The 14,473-nt window shown below is 53.2% G+C and overlaps 7 protein-coding genes across 7 annotated transcripts; 1 reads left to right on the top strand and 6 right to left on the bottom strand.

Annotated features, from left to right (window-relative positions):
* Positions 1-31: 31 nt before the first annotated feature.
* Positions 32-1,119, bottom strand: BKA58DRAFT_373038 (mitochondrial F1-F0 ATP synthase subunit F of fungi-domain-containing protein). Its single transcript, XM_046169176.1, has 6 exons — positions 1,070-1,119; positions 952-1,007; positions 882-896; positions 555-705; positions 400-465; positions 32-349 (listed from the first exon to the last, which is right to left on the bottom strand). Exons 2-6 carry the CDS (start codon positions 997-999, stop codon positions 324-326), a joined length of 306 nt encoding a protein of 101 aa, XP_046031145.1. The 5' UTR covers positions 1,000-1,007; positions 1,070-1,119; the 3' UTR covers positions 32-323.
* Positions 1,073-2,104, top strand: BKA58DRAFT_373037 (ETC complex I subunit conserved region-domain-containing protein). The gene is made up of 3 exons (XM_046169175.1): positions 1,073-1,499; positions 1,552-1,662; positions 1,713-2,104. The coding sequence occupies exons 1-3, from the start codon at positions 1,246-1,248 to the stop codon at positions 2,020-2,022; spliced, it is 675 nt and encodes a 224-aa protein (XP_046031144.1). The 5' UTR covers positions 1,073-1,245; the 3' UTR covers positions 2,023-2,104.
* Positions 2,105-3,130: 1,026 nt separating this feature from the next.
* On the bottom strand, positions 3,131-4,104 carry BKA58DRAFT_16733 (SGNH hydrolase-type esterase domain-containing protein). Its single transcript, XM_046165098.1, has 2 exons — positions 3,858-4,104; positions 3,131-3,803 (listed from the first exon to the last, which is right to left on the bottom strand). The coding sequence occupies exons 1-2, from the start codon at positions 3,960-3,962 to the stop codon at positions 3,171-3,173; spliced, it is 738 nt and encodes a 245-aa protein (XP_046031143.1). The 5' UTR covers positions 3,963-4,104; the 3' UTR covers positions 3,131-3,170.
* A 438-nt stretch (positions 4,105-4,542) lies between these two features.
* Positions 4,543-5,468, bottom strand: BKA58DRAFT_396560 (uncharacterized protein; the record flags this gene model as incomplete). Its single annotated transcript, XM_046171366.1, has 2 exons — positions 4,543-4,952; positions 5,402-5,468. 2 exons carry the CDS (start codon positions 5,466-5,468, stop codon positions 4,543-4,545), a joined length of 477 nt encoding a protein of 158 aa, XP_046031142.1.
* Positions 5,469-7,208: 1,740 nt separating this feature from the next.
* Positions 7,209-9,356, bottom strand: BKA58DRAFT_464239 (uncharacterized protein; the record flags this gene model as incomplete). Its single annotated transcript, XM_046174902.1, has 5 exons — positions 7,209-7,457; positions 7,527-8,131; positions 8,181-8,934; positions 8,982-9,206; positions 9,255-9,356. The coding sequence occupies 4 exons, from the start codon at positions 9,354-9,356 to the stop codon at positions 7,539-7,541; spliced, it is 1,674 nt and encodes a 557-aa protein (XP_046031141.1). The 3' UTR covers positions 7,209-7,457; positions 7,527-7,538.
* A 360-nt stretch (positions 9,357-9,716) lies between these two features.
* BKA58DRAFT_16561 (uncharacterized protein) lies at positions 9,717-11,212 on the bottom strand. Its single transcript, XM_046165073.1, has one exon. It carries the CDS (start codon positions 11,073-11,075, stop codon positions 10,029-10,031), a length of 1,047 nt encoding a protein of 348 aa, XP_046031140.1. The 5' UTR covers positions 11,076-11,212; the 3' UTR covers positions 9,717-10,028.
* Positions 11,213-12,769: 1,557 nt separating this feature from the next.
* On the bottom strand, positions 12,770-13,912 carry BKA58DRAFT_16572 (pyridoxamine 5'-phosphate oxidase-domain-containing protein). Its single transcript, XM_046165076.1, has 2 exons — positions 13,220-13,912; positions 12,770-13,165 (listed from the first exon to the last, which is right to left on the bottom strand). Exons 1-2 carry the CDS (start codon positions 13,806-13,808, stop codon positions 12,912-12,914), a joined length of 843 nt encoding a protein of 280 aa, XP_046031139.1. The 5' UTR covers positions 13,809-13,912; the 3' UTR covers positions 12,770-12,911.
* Positions 13,913-14,473: the final 561 nt, after the last annotated feature.

The following is a 14,473-nucleotide window of genomic DNA, read 5'->3' as shown; positions in this document are numbered from 1 at the left end:
ACTGACACATGCTCATACCATGCACGTGAGGTTCTTTGACAGGTGTATTTCTAGAAACGAGACGATAAGACCCACTACATTTCCACAGCACTGCACATGATGTACTACCTTATCCTCGCTCAGAATGATTTTGCCGGCCCCATGAGAGCTGTCCGGGCCTCCGCCGCCGCACACGTGTGGATGTTGACAAAAAAGAGGGCAGTGTCATTTGCATGATAGGAGAACAGACTGTCTTGGCTAGATGTTTGATTCACCAACTACACTTTACATATACACATCCGGTCTATTCGCCCGTGACGATGCAGCGCATCCAGAGGACCCGCTTAGTGCTCGTTGTTCTTGTGGTGGCCTGCAAGTGGTGAGTCACATCATCTCGTCAGCGCATCTGGTTCGACTTACGTAGATGGAAATAGTAGTTCTGCGCGTAGCCGATGGCGATCAAGAAGCCAATGACGTGAACGAGGGCTGTACAGGGTCAGTTTGGTGTTCCCATGCGATCTCGCAGGCTCAAAGACAGCGCCCGCATAGTCTCCTGTCCCGCCGGGTGGACTCACGCCTTGCTGAAGGGTTCTTGCCCATGTACTTCTTCTGGTAGCGTCCGAGAAGACCCTTGGCCTCGGGCTCGGGAGCTGGGCCACGAGGCAGCTTCTCGTAGAAGCTCACGACCTTCTGCATGCGGACAGCATTAGGGGAGGAGCCGATAGCCTGTTTCGTATATCAGCCCTGGTCTGGAAACGCCTGTTTGAGAGTCGGCGGAGTGCGACAAAGTTCGCAGTTGGGGCGCTGCGACTGTGGAGGCGTTTGCGGTGGGCCGAAAGTTGCGCGTATGCGATTGCGGGGGGTTCGAAGGCGTGCTAGGATGGCGATTGGAGGGCTCTTACATTGGGGGAAGCAATCTAGAGAGCATTGTCAGTGCCATGCGCGGTCCGAGGGGCAGACAGAAAGCCGTACCTTGGGGGGGATGAGGGTCGAGAGACCGCGCTTTTGCATGAAGCTCATCTTGACGGCTGCGGGTCAGTTAGCATCAATTGCACTCTCTCTGCGTGGCGGATCGGCTCGGGTGACGTACCAGGGCGGGCAAGACGATGGAGTGGAGATGGAGGTCGTGCGGTCGGTGGTGAGGTTCGAGGAAGAAAGCTGCAGGACGGATTATGCCGGCGCCTTCGCCAAGCAACCACCCCAGCTTCATCCCATTGCATCGACATCACCAGCGTTCCCACCCGCCACGCCGACGACACAACTACCATGTCTGCCCTACCGAGGACAATTGCATCGCGACTGCTCGCCCCCGCCCTGCGGCCCTCCGCGACGAGGGCCATCGCCCCCTCCTTCCGCGCCTATGCGACCAACGAGCCCACTCCCCACGGCCACAAGACGAGCTCCGAAGACGCGCCCGCCGTCAAGCTCACGAGCGAGTCAACTCAGATCCGCGAGGAAAACGCCGCCGAGGGAATGAGGCACCAGCCAGACTACAATGTCGCCATCGACTACCGGACTTCGTGCGTCGACCGTGGATTAGGATAAGGCGGCATATGGCTAACATGTCCCCAGCAACTTTTCCCCGGTTCCCAAGCGTGTCATGGACGGCAGCGAGCCCGGTGACAGTGTTGCCGCAGCCGTTCTTTCTGGTGCCCCAACCGATCTCCAGGCGCGTACTGTTCGGTACAAGACACCCTTCACCCGACGTCGGCCTTGATACTAATTATTGCCAGCATCTACAAGCCCTCCAAGACAGCCACACAATCCGGCGACTGGAACGCCTCGCACTGGCTGATGGACTGGGACGTTCTTCCCAAGGGTCACCGATGGGAGAACCCCCTCATGGGCTGGCAGTCGTCTGCCGACTTTATGAACGGCCACCGGATACAGTTCAAGTCCAAGGAGGATGCCATCAAATTCGCTAACAAGCAAGGCTACGAGTACTTTGTCCAGGAACCCAACAAGCGGAAGACTGCCCCCAAGGCATATGCCAACTTGTTCACTCACAGCCCAAAGAAGCTCAAGATCATAACGACCAAGTAAGAGTTGGATTTGGTTAGGCGCGAAATAGCATGTGTACGTACTGCATTGAATTACATTTTCAAGACATTTTCCTCCTGAATGTCCCGTATGATGATGTTGATGTTCGAGCGTCCCTGCATGTTGCCTGGCCGCCGCAACACCGCTCTTCCTGACGCGTTTGCAATTTCCTTATCCTCTGACAACCACACCGGGCCGTCGTAATCCCCATTGACGGCGACTTTAACGAGGCAAACGCACATAGCCGCTAGCCATATATCAATCTTCTCTGCCCCTCCGCCTCTGTCTCTCCTTCATGAACCTCTCCACCACCGCCGAACCTCTTTGCGCTGCCATGTCTTCTTCACCGGGACTCGAGGTGAAGGGCAGCAGCCCCAAACTGCCCTTCACCTTTGCACTAACAAAAGCTAGAAGCTATATACACACTTTTGAGCTTTCGTTTTGGTCCTCTAACCACCAAACTCTCATCGCCCGTTAGTACATTGTATGTCTTCAGAGTGTCTTTTGCTAATGGCGATCAGCCATCACAGACGTCACCAAAACATTCCATCAATCAGCCAACCAGCCAGTGAAAATGGGTCGAGCAGGGTACGAAACTACTTATGTCTGCAACGACAAGGACTCTGCGGCGGCAGACGCAATTCAGATGCACGAAGTCAAGAGGGCAGAAGCGGCCGTAAGTGCATGAACATCCCCTGACACTACCATGACACTAACATACAGCAGGACATCGCGACCATCGAGGCTGCTGAGGCTGCAGAAGCCAAGCTCGTCAGGAGCAAGAAATCCCGCGGGATTATGGCCGCCCGCAAGGCCGCAAAGGACCAAGCCACCGCGCAGGCGGGTACCTATGAGTCGGAGGGCGACTCAGACAATACCACAAAGCCCTGACGACCTCCGCGCACTATCAAGACACCTGCGGATAGTCGTCCTCGAGCTCATTATATCCGTCTGGTGGTAGTATCAAAGTTGGAACCTGAATTTTGAAAGAAAGATACGTAAGCTTGAAAAAAGCTGGTGGCATCCGTCTGGCGGCGTATCACAGTCGAAACTTGATTTTAAGAGTAAGGAATGGCACACCAAGATACCCAGGCTTATTCAAGTAGAATGAAAAGTCATAAATTCGTTACTGTCTACCCCATCATTGCATTCTAGTCTAGTAGTCTCCTCTCAACTATGCTCTGCCTCTTCGCCTTGACCGCAGCAGCTCCCTTGATTGCTGTCCTCGTGGCGTCGAAGAACTTGTTCGCCATCTTCTGTACACCGGTCTGCAAGTTGGGGTGTTCACCATCATCTGTATCCTTGACTGCGTCGAAGTCGGCAAAGTTGTCCACGAAGTAGACCGGGCTCTTTGCATTGCTCTTCTTCGGCATATGCGTAGCCATGTAAGCGTTGAGGTCTTTGATACCTTGAACGGCCTGGGCATTGAAGCGCGCGGGGTCCAAAGGAAGTAGGTTGGAGACGACGATCTGCATGTTGGGATTCTTCTTCCGCATCTGTGCGATAAGAATGTCGTACGAGGCGATGATGTCGTTGATAGGCCTCTTGCCGATAAGAACGTCGTTGGTGCCGAGGAGCATGAGAACAACATCCGGGGGGTTGGCGTCGAGCCAGCCAGGCAATTGACTGTTCTTAACGATGTCGGCGGCTTGGAATCCGGGGTGACCTTCGTGATCCTGGTCGACGTTGGTCCCACTGCAGGTGCTCTTCTGGCCACCGACAAAGTCAAAGTTCGTCACACCTGCGTCCCTAAGCTTTGTTTGGAGGTTGGCGCGCCAGCATCGCTTGATAGAGAGTCAGTGGATAGAAACTTGGGTTGAGGAAGGCAGAATACGTACCGAGACAATGGAAGCACCAAATGGCATGACTTTGACTGTCTTTTGAGCGCAGACTTCGCTGGCGAGGGTGAGGAGCCCGAGGGCGAGGGCGGAGATCTTGACCATCTTGTATATGGATAATGTATAGAAGTGGTGAACTTGTTGTGGGGATTACGTCGCGGTTGACTGAGTAGTTGACCAGTAACTAAGAAACCAAGAAGAAGAAGAAGAAGACCTCGGTATTATGTATTAATAGTAGCGTGCAGTCGAGCCGTCGGTTGTGAAATTCGTGCGCGTGAGAACCCCCTCGTGCGGTGTCCCGTTTGTTATCGCGATTCCCGGTAAGATCCAGAGCGTAAGGCGGCAGGAGCTTTGCGTGACCCGTGAAATGAGGATAATGTATTTAGCAATCACCGAGTCCAAAGGGCCGTTGTGATTGATTTCGCAAACGTGTAGATATTTATTCCGAAAAAGTATAGTGAATCAGGGGGCGAACCAATATAAGTTATGAATAGTCCGTAGCAGTAGTAGCAAAATAAACCTTGAATGTTGCTTGCTTGTGATATCAACATCCAGGGATGTGAACTGACACCTTATATCTCATTCCCAGACACAGTACGGTGCACGCTAGACGTGATCAGACGACTGACGGCGGAGTAGACTGGCCGCTGTTTCCAGGCCTAAGCCCCACCCACCCCGCCCTTGCTCATCGTCGCCTAGAGTGAAGAAACAAAAGGCCGGGTGCGGCGTACATGTGCTGGCCGCCGTGGAAGGAGGAAGCGGCTGTGCCTGGCTCAGGAAGGCTGGCTGTCCCACCCCTGTCAAGACCGTATCGGGAATAGATGACGCTAGAGTAGTCAGAACGCTTGGTCGCTTTGGGGAGACGGGAGACTAGATTGTGAGTCCAGATTACACCGTGCCGCTCGCGGGGCTTTGCGTATTGTTGATGCGGTGAACGGTGTGCGTCTCCCCATGCTATATGCTCAGTATCGAAAGACGTGAAGTCAGGCATGAACAGCAACAACAACAACAAAGACAACACGCCGCAATCACCCACGCCACAGCCAGTAGCAAGACCTGTTCGCAACAACTTTCGCGAGGTCTTCCAAATTGAGCCTACAGGGTCTCAGAGGTCTAGCCTCTGCCGTCATAGAACCCTGCCGCGCGTGGAGCTTCTTAGCAATCTAACCATACGAGAAAGCTTGTCGGCAGATGAGCTTAAGATAGCTGCAGGGCCCATGAGCGTGCGAAATAAACGGAGCACAAGCGCAACACTTCGCGAAGATGTGTTCAAGGGTATGGTCGAGGGAATTCCTCCCATTGGCCTTTGCGACGTTGCGCCGCTACCACTTCGCTGAAAACGAAAGAGCAAGGGTGGACTTGGAACGCTTCTGCGGTCAACAGGAAACGTGCGTGACACTGTCCGTGACAGAACGGCCGCTCCGCGATGCGATGGCGGGGGTGGAAACCTACAATGACAGCTGATGACGGACTAGATTCCTCGAGACCGAATCCTCGAGGCAGGATTGCATCCAAGCGCCACCGTATTGAAGCAAGCTACTCACGTTCTCGACGTCGCGCTGCAGGACAATGTGTCTCACGAGACTGTCGTACCATCAAGTTGGGAGCCATGTCGCAGACAACTCCGCGGGAAAGGACACTTCAATGTCCGGCCAGCATCATCGGCGGCGTACGGCATCGTGGTGTTGGTCGGTCCTTGGTGGAAGAAGAGGATGTGGTGTGTCTGACCGGAACAAGATCAACTTCCGTGGCTTACGCCCTCTCGCTAAACCACTGACTCAAGTGCTGCAACATCTCCCCTATACCTGAACGGGACGCAAGCCATCTACACGTGCTACGACCTGCAGGTTCGCGCAGAGGGGCAAAAGGCCGCATTATCGGCGTTGGACAGAAGATTGTACCGTCAGCACTATGCCTGCACGCATTGTGGTGTGGTAGCGCGAGTTCTCCCGAGGTTGATCTCTCACGAACCTGCAGCAATCCGCATCATACTCGGTATCTAGCTTCGCTCTCCTCCGCAGCTCCGCCTCTCTGCTCGAACAACACCAACACCAAGATCGTCTTCAGCCAGCCTTGCGCTTGGATCGCAGCGTAGATCGCATCCAGAACAACGCTAGACGGCCGCTTCACTGGCGATAGCGCGCTGTCGCTTAAACCTGGTGACCTGGCATCTGGGCTCGCCCGGACGATCAATTATAGAAGCTACGCTTCGCTTTCTTATACAAGCCTAAGTTTGGTTAGATATCGGCGCATTGCAGTTGTTAACTGTATTCCCCAAGTCTCGTGGACAGGCAGTATATGCAGGGACTATGAAGTGCGTCTATACTGCTGCAGTGATGCATTAGCACCGAGCTCGAACACTTGCATGTGCACAGGGTACGTGCTGGCGGGCCATAGCCGAGCGGGATCGAGGGTCAAATCGCGAATCGAAGCCGACTGAGCAGAAGATCTTCAGTGTAGAAAACGTCATCGGAAATTAAGGTTTGGTAGTCTACATCCACTGAAGAGCTCACATTGAATATCGATGATGTTCAGCGGGCGAAAGTAGGTTCAGGTAAACCGTCTTCTCCCAATTATCAGCATATTAGCATTACAAGCATAGCCAGGCCGCGGGGCTTGCGACCGCAAGGCGACCCATGGTCCGACCGCAATCCTACACAGTACAACTTAGGCTATCAATGCAGTCCTTCAAATCTAACACAACTGCGCCTCAACGGCTGGCGCAAAGCTGCCATCACAGCCTATATTTTTTGTGAACACAGACCGAGAATAGGAGTAATACCATACGTTGTTTTCGGGGAGATTGCAACCATCTACCAATGACGTTCCATTAAGGAGTGATCAACGTATAGCTGAAACAGCCCAATCTTGTTGCTCCCACTCCAACATAATAGACTACCCTTCAAGATCGTCACGAAGAAACACGGCATTCACAACGCACTACCGCTCTACTATGACGACAAAACGAGATGAAGCAAGTTTGTAGATGTAGCAGATTCGTACGGGATATCGATGCGAGATATGAAGCGTCCATGTTTCAGTCTTCGGTACAAAGTTTAGCTTAGAAGGAGACTCTGGTGTAGTGACATAGAGGGGAACAAACGTATCGGAATGTCTCGGCCGGCGACCTTTTCCGTTACGACTATCTAGGGCAGGTATGACGAGAGTGTTCACAATCTTGGGCCTTGATTATATCGACGACTGCATAGGTATACATCAAACATACTCGGTAAAGTTTGTGCTGTAAAAGACTGAAAGACTTGTTTGCACTTCTGCATACGCTATTTTGTCGTACATTGCATACATTCGAGATGAACATGCCCATATATTGGGGTGTTCGAACTTCGCCATGTCCCTGCAACAAGCTACATATAAATCATCGTACTTGATAACCTCATGCCCCCCGTACTGTCATGGGTTGGACTTGAATATAAAGGAACATATCTCAACCCTAGGATCATGCATAGTTGCAACGAGTTGCAGGTATGCAATGACACTTCACGGAAGAGAACGCCCATCCATAGGGCGATTGCAGAAGACTGGCGAAAATAGTAACGATGTAGCCCCTTATGCGTATGCCCGTATAATCATAGCGAATGTCTATAGACGGGAGTCAGTAAGGCTGATGAAGAGACATCCAATAAACTCTGACCAATCAGGTTGACGTACGTGATAATCAACTCACAAATCGGACACTGGAATATCGCTGATCAGGCTGGGACCAAGCACCGAGTCCTGCGTCTCAGTCTGCGCTTCGGGTTGAGTCTGATCCGGAGGCAAACATTGTCCAGATGCCAGTATGTCCATGCCGTCAAAGAGGTCATTCTGGTGAGATTCGTGGATATTGTCAGTCCCGTCTAAGCCATACGTCTGCGGAGGTTGGTCGGAGTAAAGAGCGCTGGAGACGAGGGAGTGTCGGTCCGCCAGCTGTTCTCCGGCGCTCGACTGTCGATATTGCGCAACCGGTATGACGGACATCCCTTCATGCTCCTCGATGAGCGGCTCGAGGCCTGTGTTGCTGGAGTTTTCCTTATTATCATGCTCATAGTTCAGTGGTGATGCTTCCATTGCTTCGCGCGCTAGCTGGTCTTCAAGTTTCTCTTGAAAGATTTCGAAGGCCTCGCCTGGGAGGATAGGCCAATAGTCTCGATCGTGGTTGAGGTATCTCTTTCCTGGAGGATAGTGCCAGACATCCATACCTTCCCGTCGTCGGATGCCATGGCCAGTAGTATCAGCGATATACAGCAAGCGCGGGGGTGTGAGGGCGACAGTAGCTGTATGCTGTCAGTAAGTCTTAATGTCGAGGGGAAGCTGACCACCTACGAGCGCTGGGCTCGATGTCGTTGCGAACCTCCACACTAGCGAATACGGGCGCACCACTGGAGTCCAAGTCCAACGCATCGGACGTATCGCAGTCGGCGGGGTGCGACCGCCTCCCATGGACTGCTTTAGACCTCTTGGCGCCTTTGGGATTGGATGTTGTTTCATATCCGGGGTTCGCACGCTTACGCGAGAGCTTCTTGTGTTTGTTGCTTGAGGTTGGTCTGTCGTCATCATCGCTGGATATGACGAGATACTTGTCCTGAGGGTGTATACCCATATCATACAATGCCTTGATACCCGAGATGTTGCGTGTAGACCGTCTCGTACCCTCGGTAGGTACTGGTCGCGACTTGGTCTGCTTGCGTGCCTTGCTCTTCGTCCTTCGCTTCGGTATCTCCTCCTCCTCCTCTTCTTCTCCCTCGCTTTGTGCATCGTCCGACTCGGTCTCATCAGCGTCAGTATCGATGAAGCTAGAAGCCTCGCTTGAATCGCCAGACTCGGGGACTGGCTTTTCTCCATGCGCCGAGCGACGTTTGGCAGCCTGAGAGGGTCGAACGGCATCGTCCATGGGATGGTACTTCACGTCGTACACGAGCTTGCTCCGTGTTCGGCTGCGCAAGCTATAAGACGAGGCGGGTACGGTAGAACCAGGTGGTATCATCAGTGACTTTTTGGGTTCGACGACATTCTCAATGCCAGCACTAGGCGGATGACTGGTGCTACTATCCCTGTTTTCAGAAGATAGTGTGGTTTGCTGTATACATCAATCAGACTATACCACAGAACGAGGAACAGACTTACCGGTGTCTTCACAGGGTGGGGAACAAATTGTCCGCTCTCATCTGGGTGGAGAAAGATAGTCTTGCCACTGCTGATTGTGTCGCTAGAATGGCTGGAAATAGGTCGTTCGGGAGCTTCTTCGGACGCAATCGAGAATTTGCTATTGTCATCGAGCTCTTCGCTAGCCTGACGCGATCTAATGGCGGTTTCTTCTCGACTGATGCTTGTATCTGCTCGGACAAAGAACTGTGTCGCATTAGTGTAGCCTACACAGGAAGTGAGTGATTCACTCACAGCGCCACCTTCTTTTGTAGTCTCACTCGTCACTTGAGAGTCATCTTCTATGAACGAGGAGAAACTAATCGAATCAGCCGTACTCGCTTGCGTCGAAGCCATTGGGGTAGTTGAGGGTAGTGATGGTAGAGAAAGTTAGCGAAGCCCATGCGAGTGGAGATCAGGGGAGAAACCGAAATACGATAACGCGTGGTGAGAGACCAGGCATCGCACGGCAGGTGCGCTGAACGCGTCGGACACGCGCTCCTCCAGCGTTCCTTCCCTGTTTTGCGCTCTTGGGGTTCACGAGGAAGGAGCGAGTGAAAACATGGCCCCGGAGAGATGCGAGGTTTCACTGAGCACAACTTTGAAGGACGTATCTGACGCAAGGCCACACGTGTACAGAACAATGACTCTGATCAAAGCCGGTATGACGTGGAGCAATCGGTCATATTAGTCGTACAGCAGTAGTGATGACAATGCATTACGAACATTTCAAAAGTCACCTGACGAACGCGGATTGTCTTTGCGACAGAATGCATGGATAACTTGGAGATAGATTGAATACGCTGGAAGATAGCAGCAACGATGCCTCGCTGTAAGACGCCGACACCCAAAAGATGTTTAGTGATGCATGTGGATATAAGCCCCCGCCTTCCATTTTCGTCCCCAACATGATGCGTGAAACACGCATGCGCCCGTAATGCATTCGAAACGCCGTGATGAGAGCAATAGCTGAGATGGAAATCGCTTGAACGCTTGAAATAAAAAAACAAATGGATGGGGTTACGTAGATCAACCCCGACGGTTCAGTCGCGACGTTAGCCGGACAGGCGGCAGTACGAAGTCATCATCATCGTCGTCTTCGTCAACCTCAATGTTGACGATCTTCAGTGGTTGTGGAGTAGTCACAGGCTGTGTTGCCAATGTGGTCTTGGGTTGAGTATCGAGTTCGGGTGGTGGTGGTACGGATTGCGGAGTGTCTTTCCGGTATATCATCTCGGGCTCCAGGGAAGACACAGACGTGTCGGAGGTCTCGTGCGCCTGTAATTCAGGTGGATCTTGTGCCTTGCGTGCATTGCACTTCTCCACCTCGACCTTTGCCGTCTCCAATACAGTCTCAAAGTTCCTTCGCACTCCCTCCAGCTCTGTTCTACAATCGCCGTCACGTAACGTGAGATGCGCCGACTTCTCGCACAGCTCTTGAGCTTGCTCTAAGGTCTTGTCCGAGGTATCGAATAGCACGGCAGGTGTCTCTACGCCACTGCTGACGCCTAATCGGCCGCTTCTCCTGGCTGCGGATCTTGCGCGTAAAGATGACATGCGGGCTCGGTAGTTGATTTTAGATAGGTCAATCTCTTCGTCGTCGTCGTCCACGTCATCCTCCTCTGCACTTGACTCTGCCTGGGTGGCCATCTCATTCATTCTGGCCTCCATCTTAGCCTTACGTAACATGTTGCGTCCAGTCCCTATTGCCCGCACGAGCAGTTCAAACGACTTCTGCACGTCTCCATCGTAGTTGACAACCACCATGGTTCGAGGGCGATGGCGGGCGGTGCCAGGTTCGCGGCCGGACGAGGCGGAGAGCGACTTGCGTTTGCGACCTGCGACGGCGTCTGTAGGTGTTGCGTTGGAAGGCGCTGCGTCCTCTGCGATGGCGTCTAGTGCGGGTCGTATGGACGCGGTGGAGTCGGTCCGCTTCCCGAACGGTGACTGCGATACGGGCACTTTCGTATTATCGGCTTGCATGGCCGCGACCTTCTCTTGGATGCTGGCAATGTCCTGCAGCCATTGCGGTAGGTTGTCCTGGAGGAACACGAACGACTTCTCAATGTCGGACATGGTGGGCGAGGGTCGGGGTTTCGGGGTTAAGCGGCACGACTGGTGGTGATGGCAGAGACGGATGCAGACGGGTTATGGCATAGAGCGGCGACGGCGACAGTGACGGCGACGAAATCGACGGGAGTGTCGACCAGCGAGCAGTGAGGCGGTGGATTAGGGGAGCAAAAAGGGCGTGGTCGGGGTACGTGTGCAGCGTTGGGCGGAGAAATAGTGGCAGACGATCAGCGATTACTTATGGGGAGAGACGGCTGACGGGCAGGGAGTGCGTCTGCTATGAGATGCGATCAACGGGGCCAGACTCACAGACCCAACGGAGTCGTGTCTCCCGGCATGCGAGTGGGACGATGGTGGTACAAGTCCACGGCGGTGCATTGCATCAAGAAGAAAGAGGGGGCAGCCAGAAAGCAACGAGACGGCCTTGCATGGGCGCGGGTGCAAGGTCTGGGGTACCGCAGCAACGGTTCGTCGACCCTTGGCGGTGATCGAACAGGGCGCTCGGCCTTATTGCAGGCAAGTCGCCAGATTACAAGATTCAATTGCCTCACTCCTTGCGCGCCGAGTGCGTCGTTGCGCTGCCACATGGTCGACGCCGTACAAGATCGATCCCACTGTCACCGTGTTTCGCATGGCTTCACGATAACGCACCTACACAATCCATTTGTCGCAATCTAATAGCCGGCAGGGGCACCGCTTCTTGACTTGGCTCGCATGCACATGATCCCCTCCAGTTGCGATGACAGCTCGAAACATCCATCTCGGAGCACACCCGCCGCCGGTCTAACGGTGCCAGCTCACCCCCATTCATCGACCTTGGCGATAGCGCGCATATGACTTCCGCCCGGCGGCAATTGCCTCCAGTAAGCACGATTGCGGCGCGTCCTACACCCGTGCCGCAGCGCCTCAGCCGAAGCGAAAACAGGGTGCCCTTTGGATTCTTTGCAACTCTGCGAATTGCATACTAAATGTGGTAGTCGCAACGAGCATCCCACATGTCTGTAACGTCGTCCGTACCCATCCGTTCTTCCCAAAGTGTCCACGCACATGACGCAGATACCGTCCATGATCTTGGTCCTGTGTAAAATGATGACTTGCTGTGCACAGTCCAGTGACCGACCTGCTTGTGCTCGCGAACGATGCCCGGCTAGGAAGGCGGGTACGCGCACCTGACCTGTTGAAATGCGTACCAATACCGTTAAACTGCTAACCGTTGAAGCTTACCACACAAGTAGCTGTGCGCCTGAACGTCAACGCACACATCATTATTTAGATTGGCCGCCTAGGTTGATCCCAGGCAGTTGACAACTACGCACCGCATCGATTACTCCTTCAGGCAACCTGGCGACTGAAATAGCGCACCCTTGTCATGCGGATAAGGGGCCTGCTCAACACGCGTTTCGTTTCGCACGTCTGCTTTTTGATGTCATCAGCCCGGGGACTTGCGATGAACAAATCTCTTACCCAAGTTTCACCTCTAATCGAGGAAGAAGAACATTCTTGTTATGTGTATTGCCCGACTGAATTGCAGGCAGCCCCTCTCGGCAAGCAATTCTAAACTACGCTCAACAGATTTGACATCTGTGGGCGACAATCCAAATCAACAAGGGCAATGTTCGTGGTCGCCGACCTGAGCCACATTGTGGGGAAGACTGCATCGGAACCACGCATGTGCATTCAGCAAGGGTCCACGGTCTCTGACAAACGATTTACACAGCACAACATACGCTCGGCCCGATCAAGGCACCGAATAATGCCTGGGAACTCGTGGTATTGTTTCGAACATTCGAAATACTAGAACTTTTTCGAAACCATATTCATGCGTGCCGTTCAATAGCGCTTCTACGGCCAGAGCTCCTCAGTCCTCCATCCAGCGTTGGCCTTTGCGCTCTCGTCGAATGTATATCTAAATCTCCGTGCCTTTGCAGGGTCGCTGAGATCGGTCTGCTCTACCGAGTCCGGAACAATCACCACAAGGCGGAAGTTCTTGCGTGCCACAGGGTCTTGTAAATCATCGACCTTTGAGCCAAGGGCAAGGTTCTTGTCGTCGAATGGTTTGGAGGTTGGCTGGCCGGGTGGAGGATTCTTGAATGAGCCTGAAATAACTTGTTAGCTATGTGCAAAGTACAAAAGACGGCGGCCTTCCTTACCCTTGATGCCAGGACTTTGGTTACCAAAGAAACCAGTCAGCTCCCTCTGCCAGCTAAAGTCGCCTTCCTTGCCCTCATCGACGATCCTCATTCTCTTTCCCAGCTCGCTCTTGACAGTCCTCACACCACTGCTCTCGTCATCACCCTCAATATCGGGTGCAATGATGAATGCCCTTCCCTTGATCCGCCATTGTGTACCAGTATCAGCATTCCAGTACACAGCCTCTACAGGGCCTCCACCACCACTGCCCTGCACTTGTTCGCTGCTTTCAGCGTGCCCCGCACTTGTCGCGAATATCTGTCCGACCTTCTCCATGCGAACATCCGTTGTAAATGTTGGACAATCGCTCTGGTAGACTTGTGGATTGCGCTCCGCATCGTTGTGCTTGTTCTCTGGTAGCTCAGCCCAGAAACCGCGGTGGATGCAGTATCGCACGCGGGGCATGAAGGGTGTAGGCGAGCCCTTGGGCGCTGCATCGAGCGTTCCCAACACGAATTCAGGCGACTTCATCTTGGAAATGTGCTCGCTGAACAGGGACTTCCATGGCGCAGGCGGGAGGGCCGATGCTGAGGGTGCGGTGGTAGACATGGTGCGTAGAAAGCGCGAAAGGCGGCGGGATGCTGTGCGTGAAGCTATGATGGCTATTATGGGTAGATGTTACTGTGTTAGTCGTGATGATAGAAGTCAATTGAGTTCTGAAGCTACAGACTATTTGATGTTGTCGGAGAATGATGTCGTCATCACCTAGATCGGTGCCTGCGCAATCGTGCAGATTCAATGAGGTCAGTAGCCTATGTCTAGTCTAGTGCAAGTACCTGTGCGGCTCTTCGACATGTATTTCGTAGAAAGATAAGTAAGAACGATGGTGTCTGTGAAACACCGAAAACACGCCATGTACGACAGAGCTGTATGCTGGCAAATAATCGCTTCCGTGGGGTTGCGGGGCATCCGACTAAGACCGCGTCCGTCATCAGCAACAACGCCAATCCAGAAGATGGGAAGTCCCATTTTCTCACCTTTGCAACAGAAACGCATTCAAGCTCCAGTATTGAATCTGTACTCAAATCTGCATGCTTGTCTTTAGGAAGAATTACTCTCGAGCACATGCTAATCATGTCATACAGCATCACGATAGCCATAGACAGTTCAACAAGTCAAGATCTGTGTACAACATTGTACAGTGGGCGTCTGGGGCACCACAAGTCGGCGACCTGGTGAACGTCGCTTCGCCAAACTGGCAGGAGTTTGCTGCT

The sequence above is a fragment of the Alternaria rosae genome (assembly GCF_020736505.1).
Source record: "Alternaria rosae strain MPI-PUGE-AT-0040 chromosome Unknown BKA58scaffold_1, whole genome shotgun sequence".
Lineage (NCBI taxonomy): Eukaryota > Fungi > Ascomycota > Dothideomycetes > Pleosporales > Pleosporaceae > Alternaria > Alternaria rosae.
This window is presented reverse-complemented; position numbering and strand designations above follow the sequence as displayed.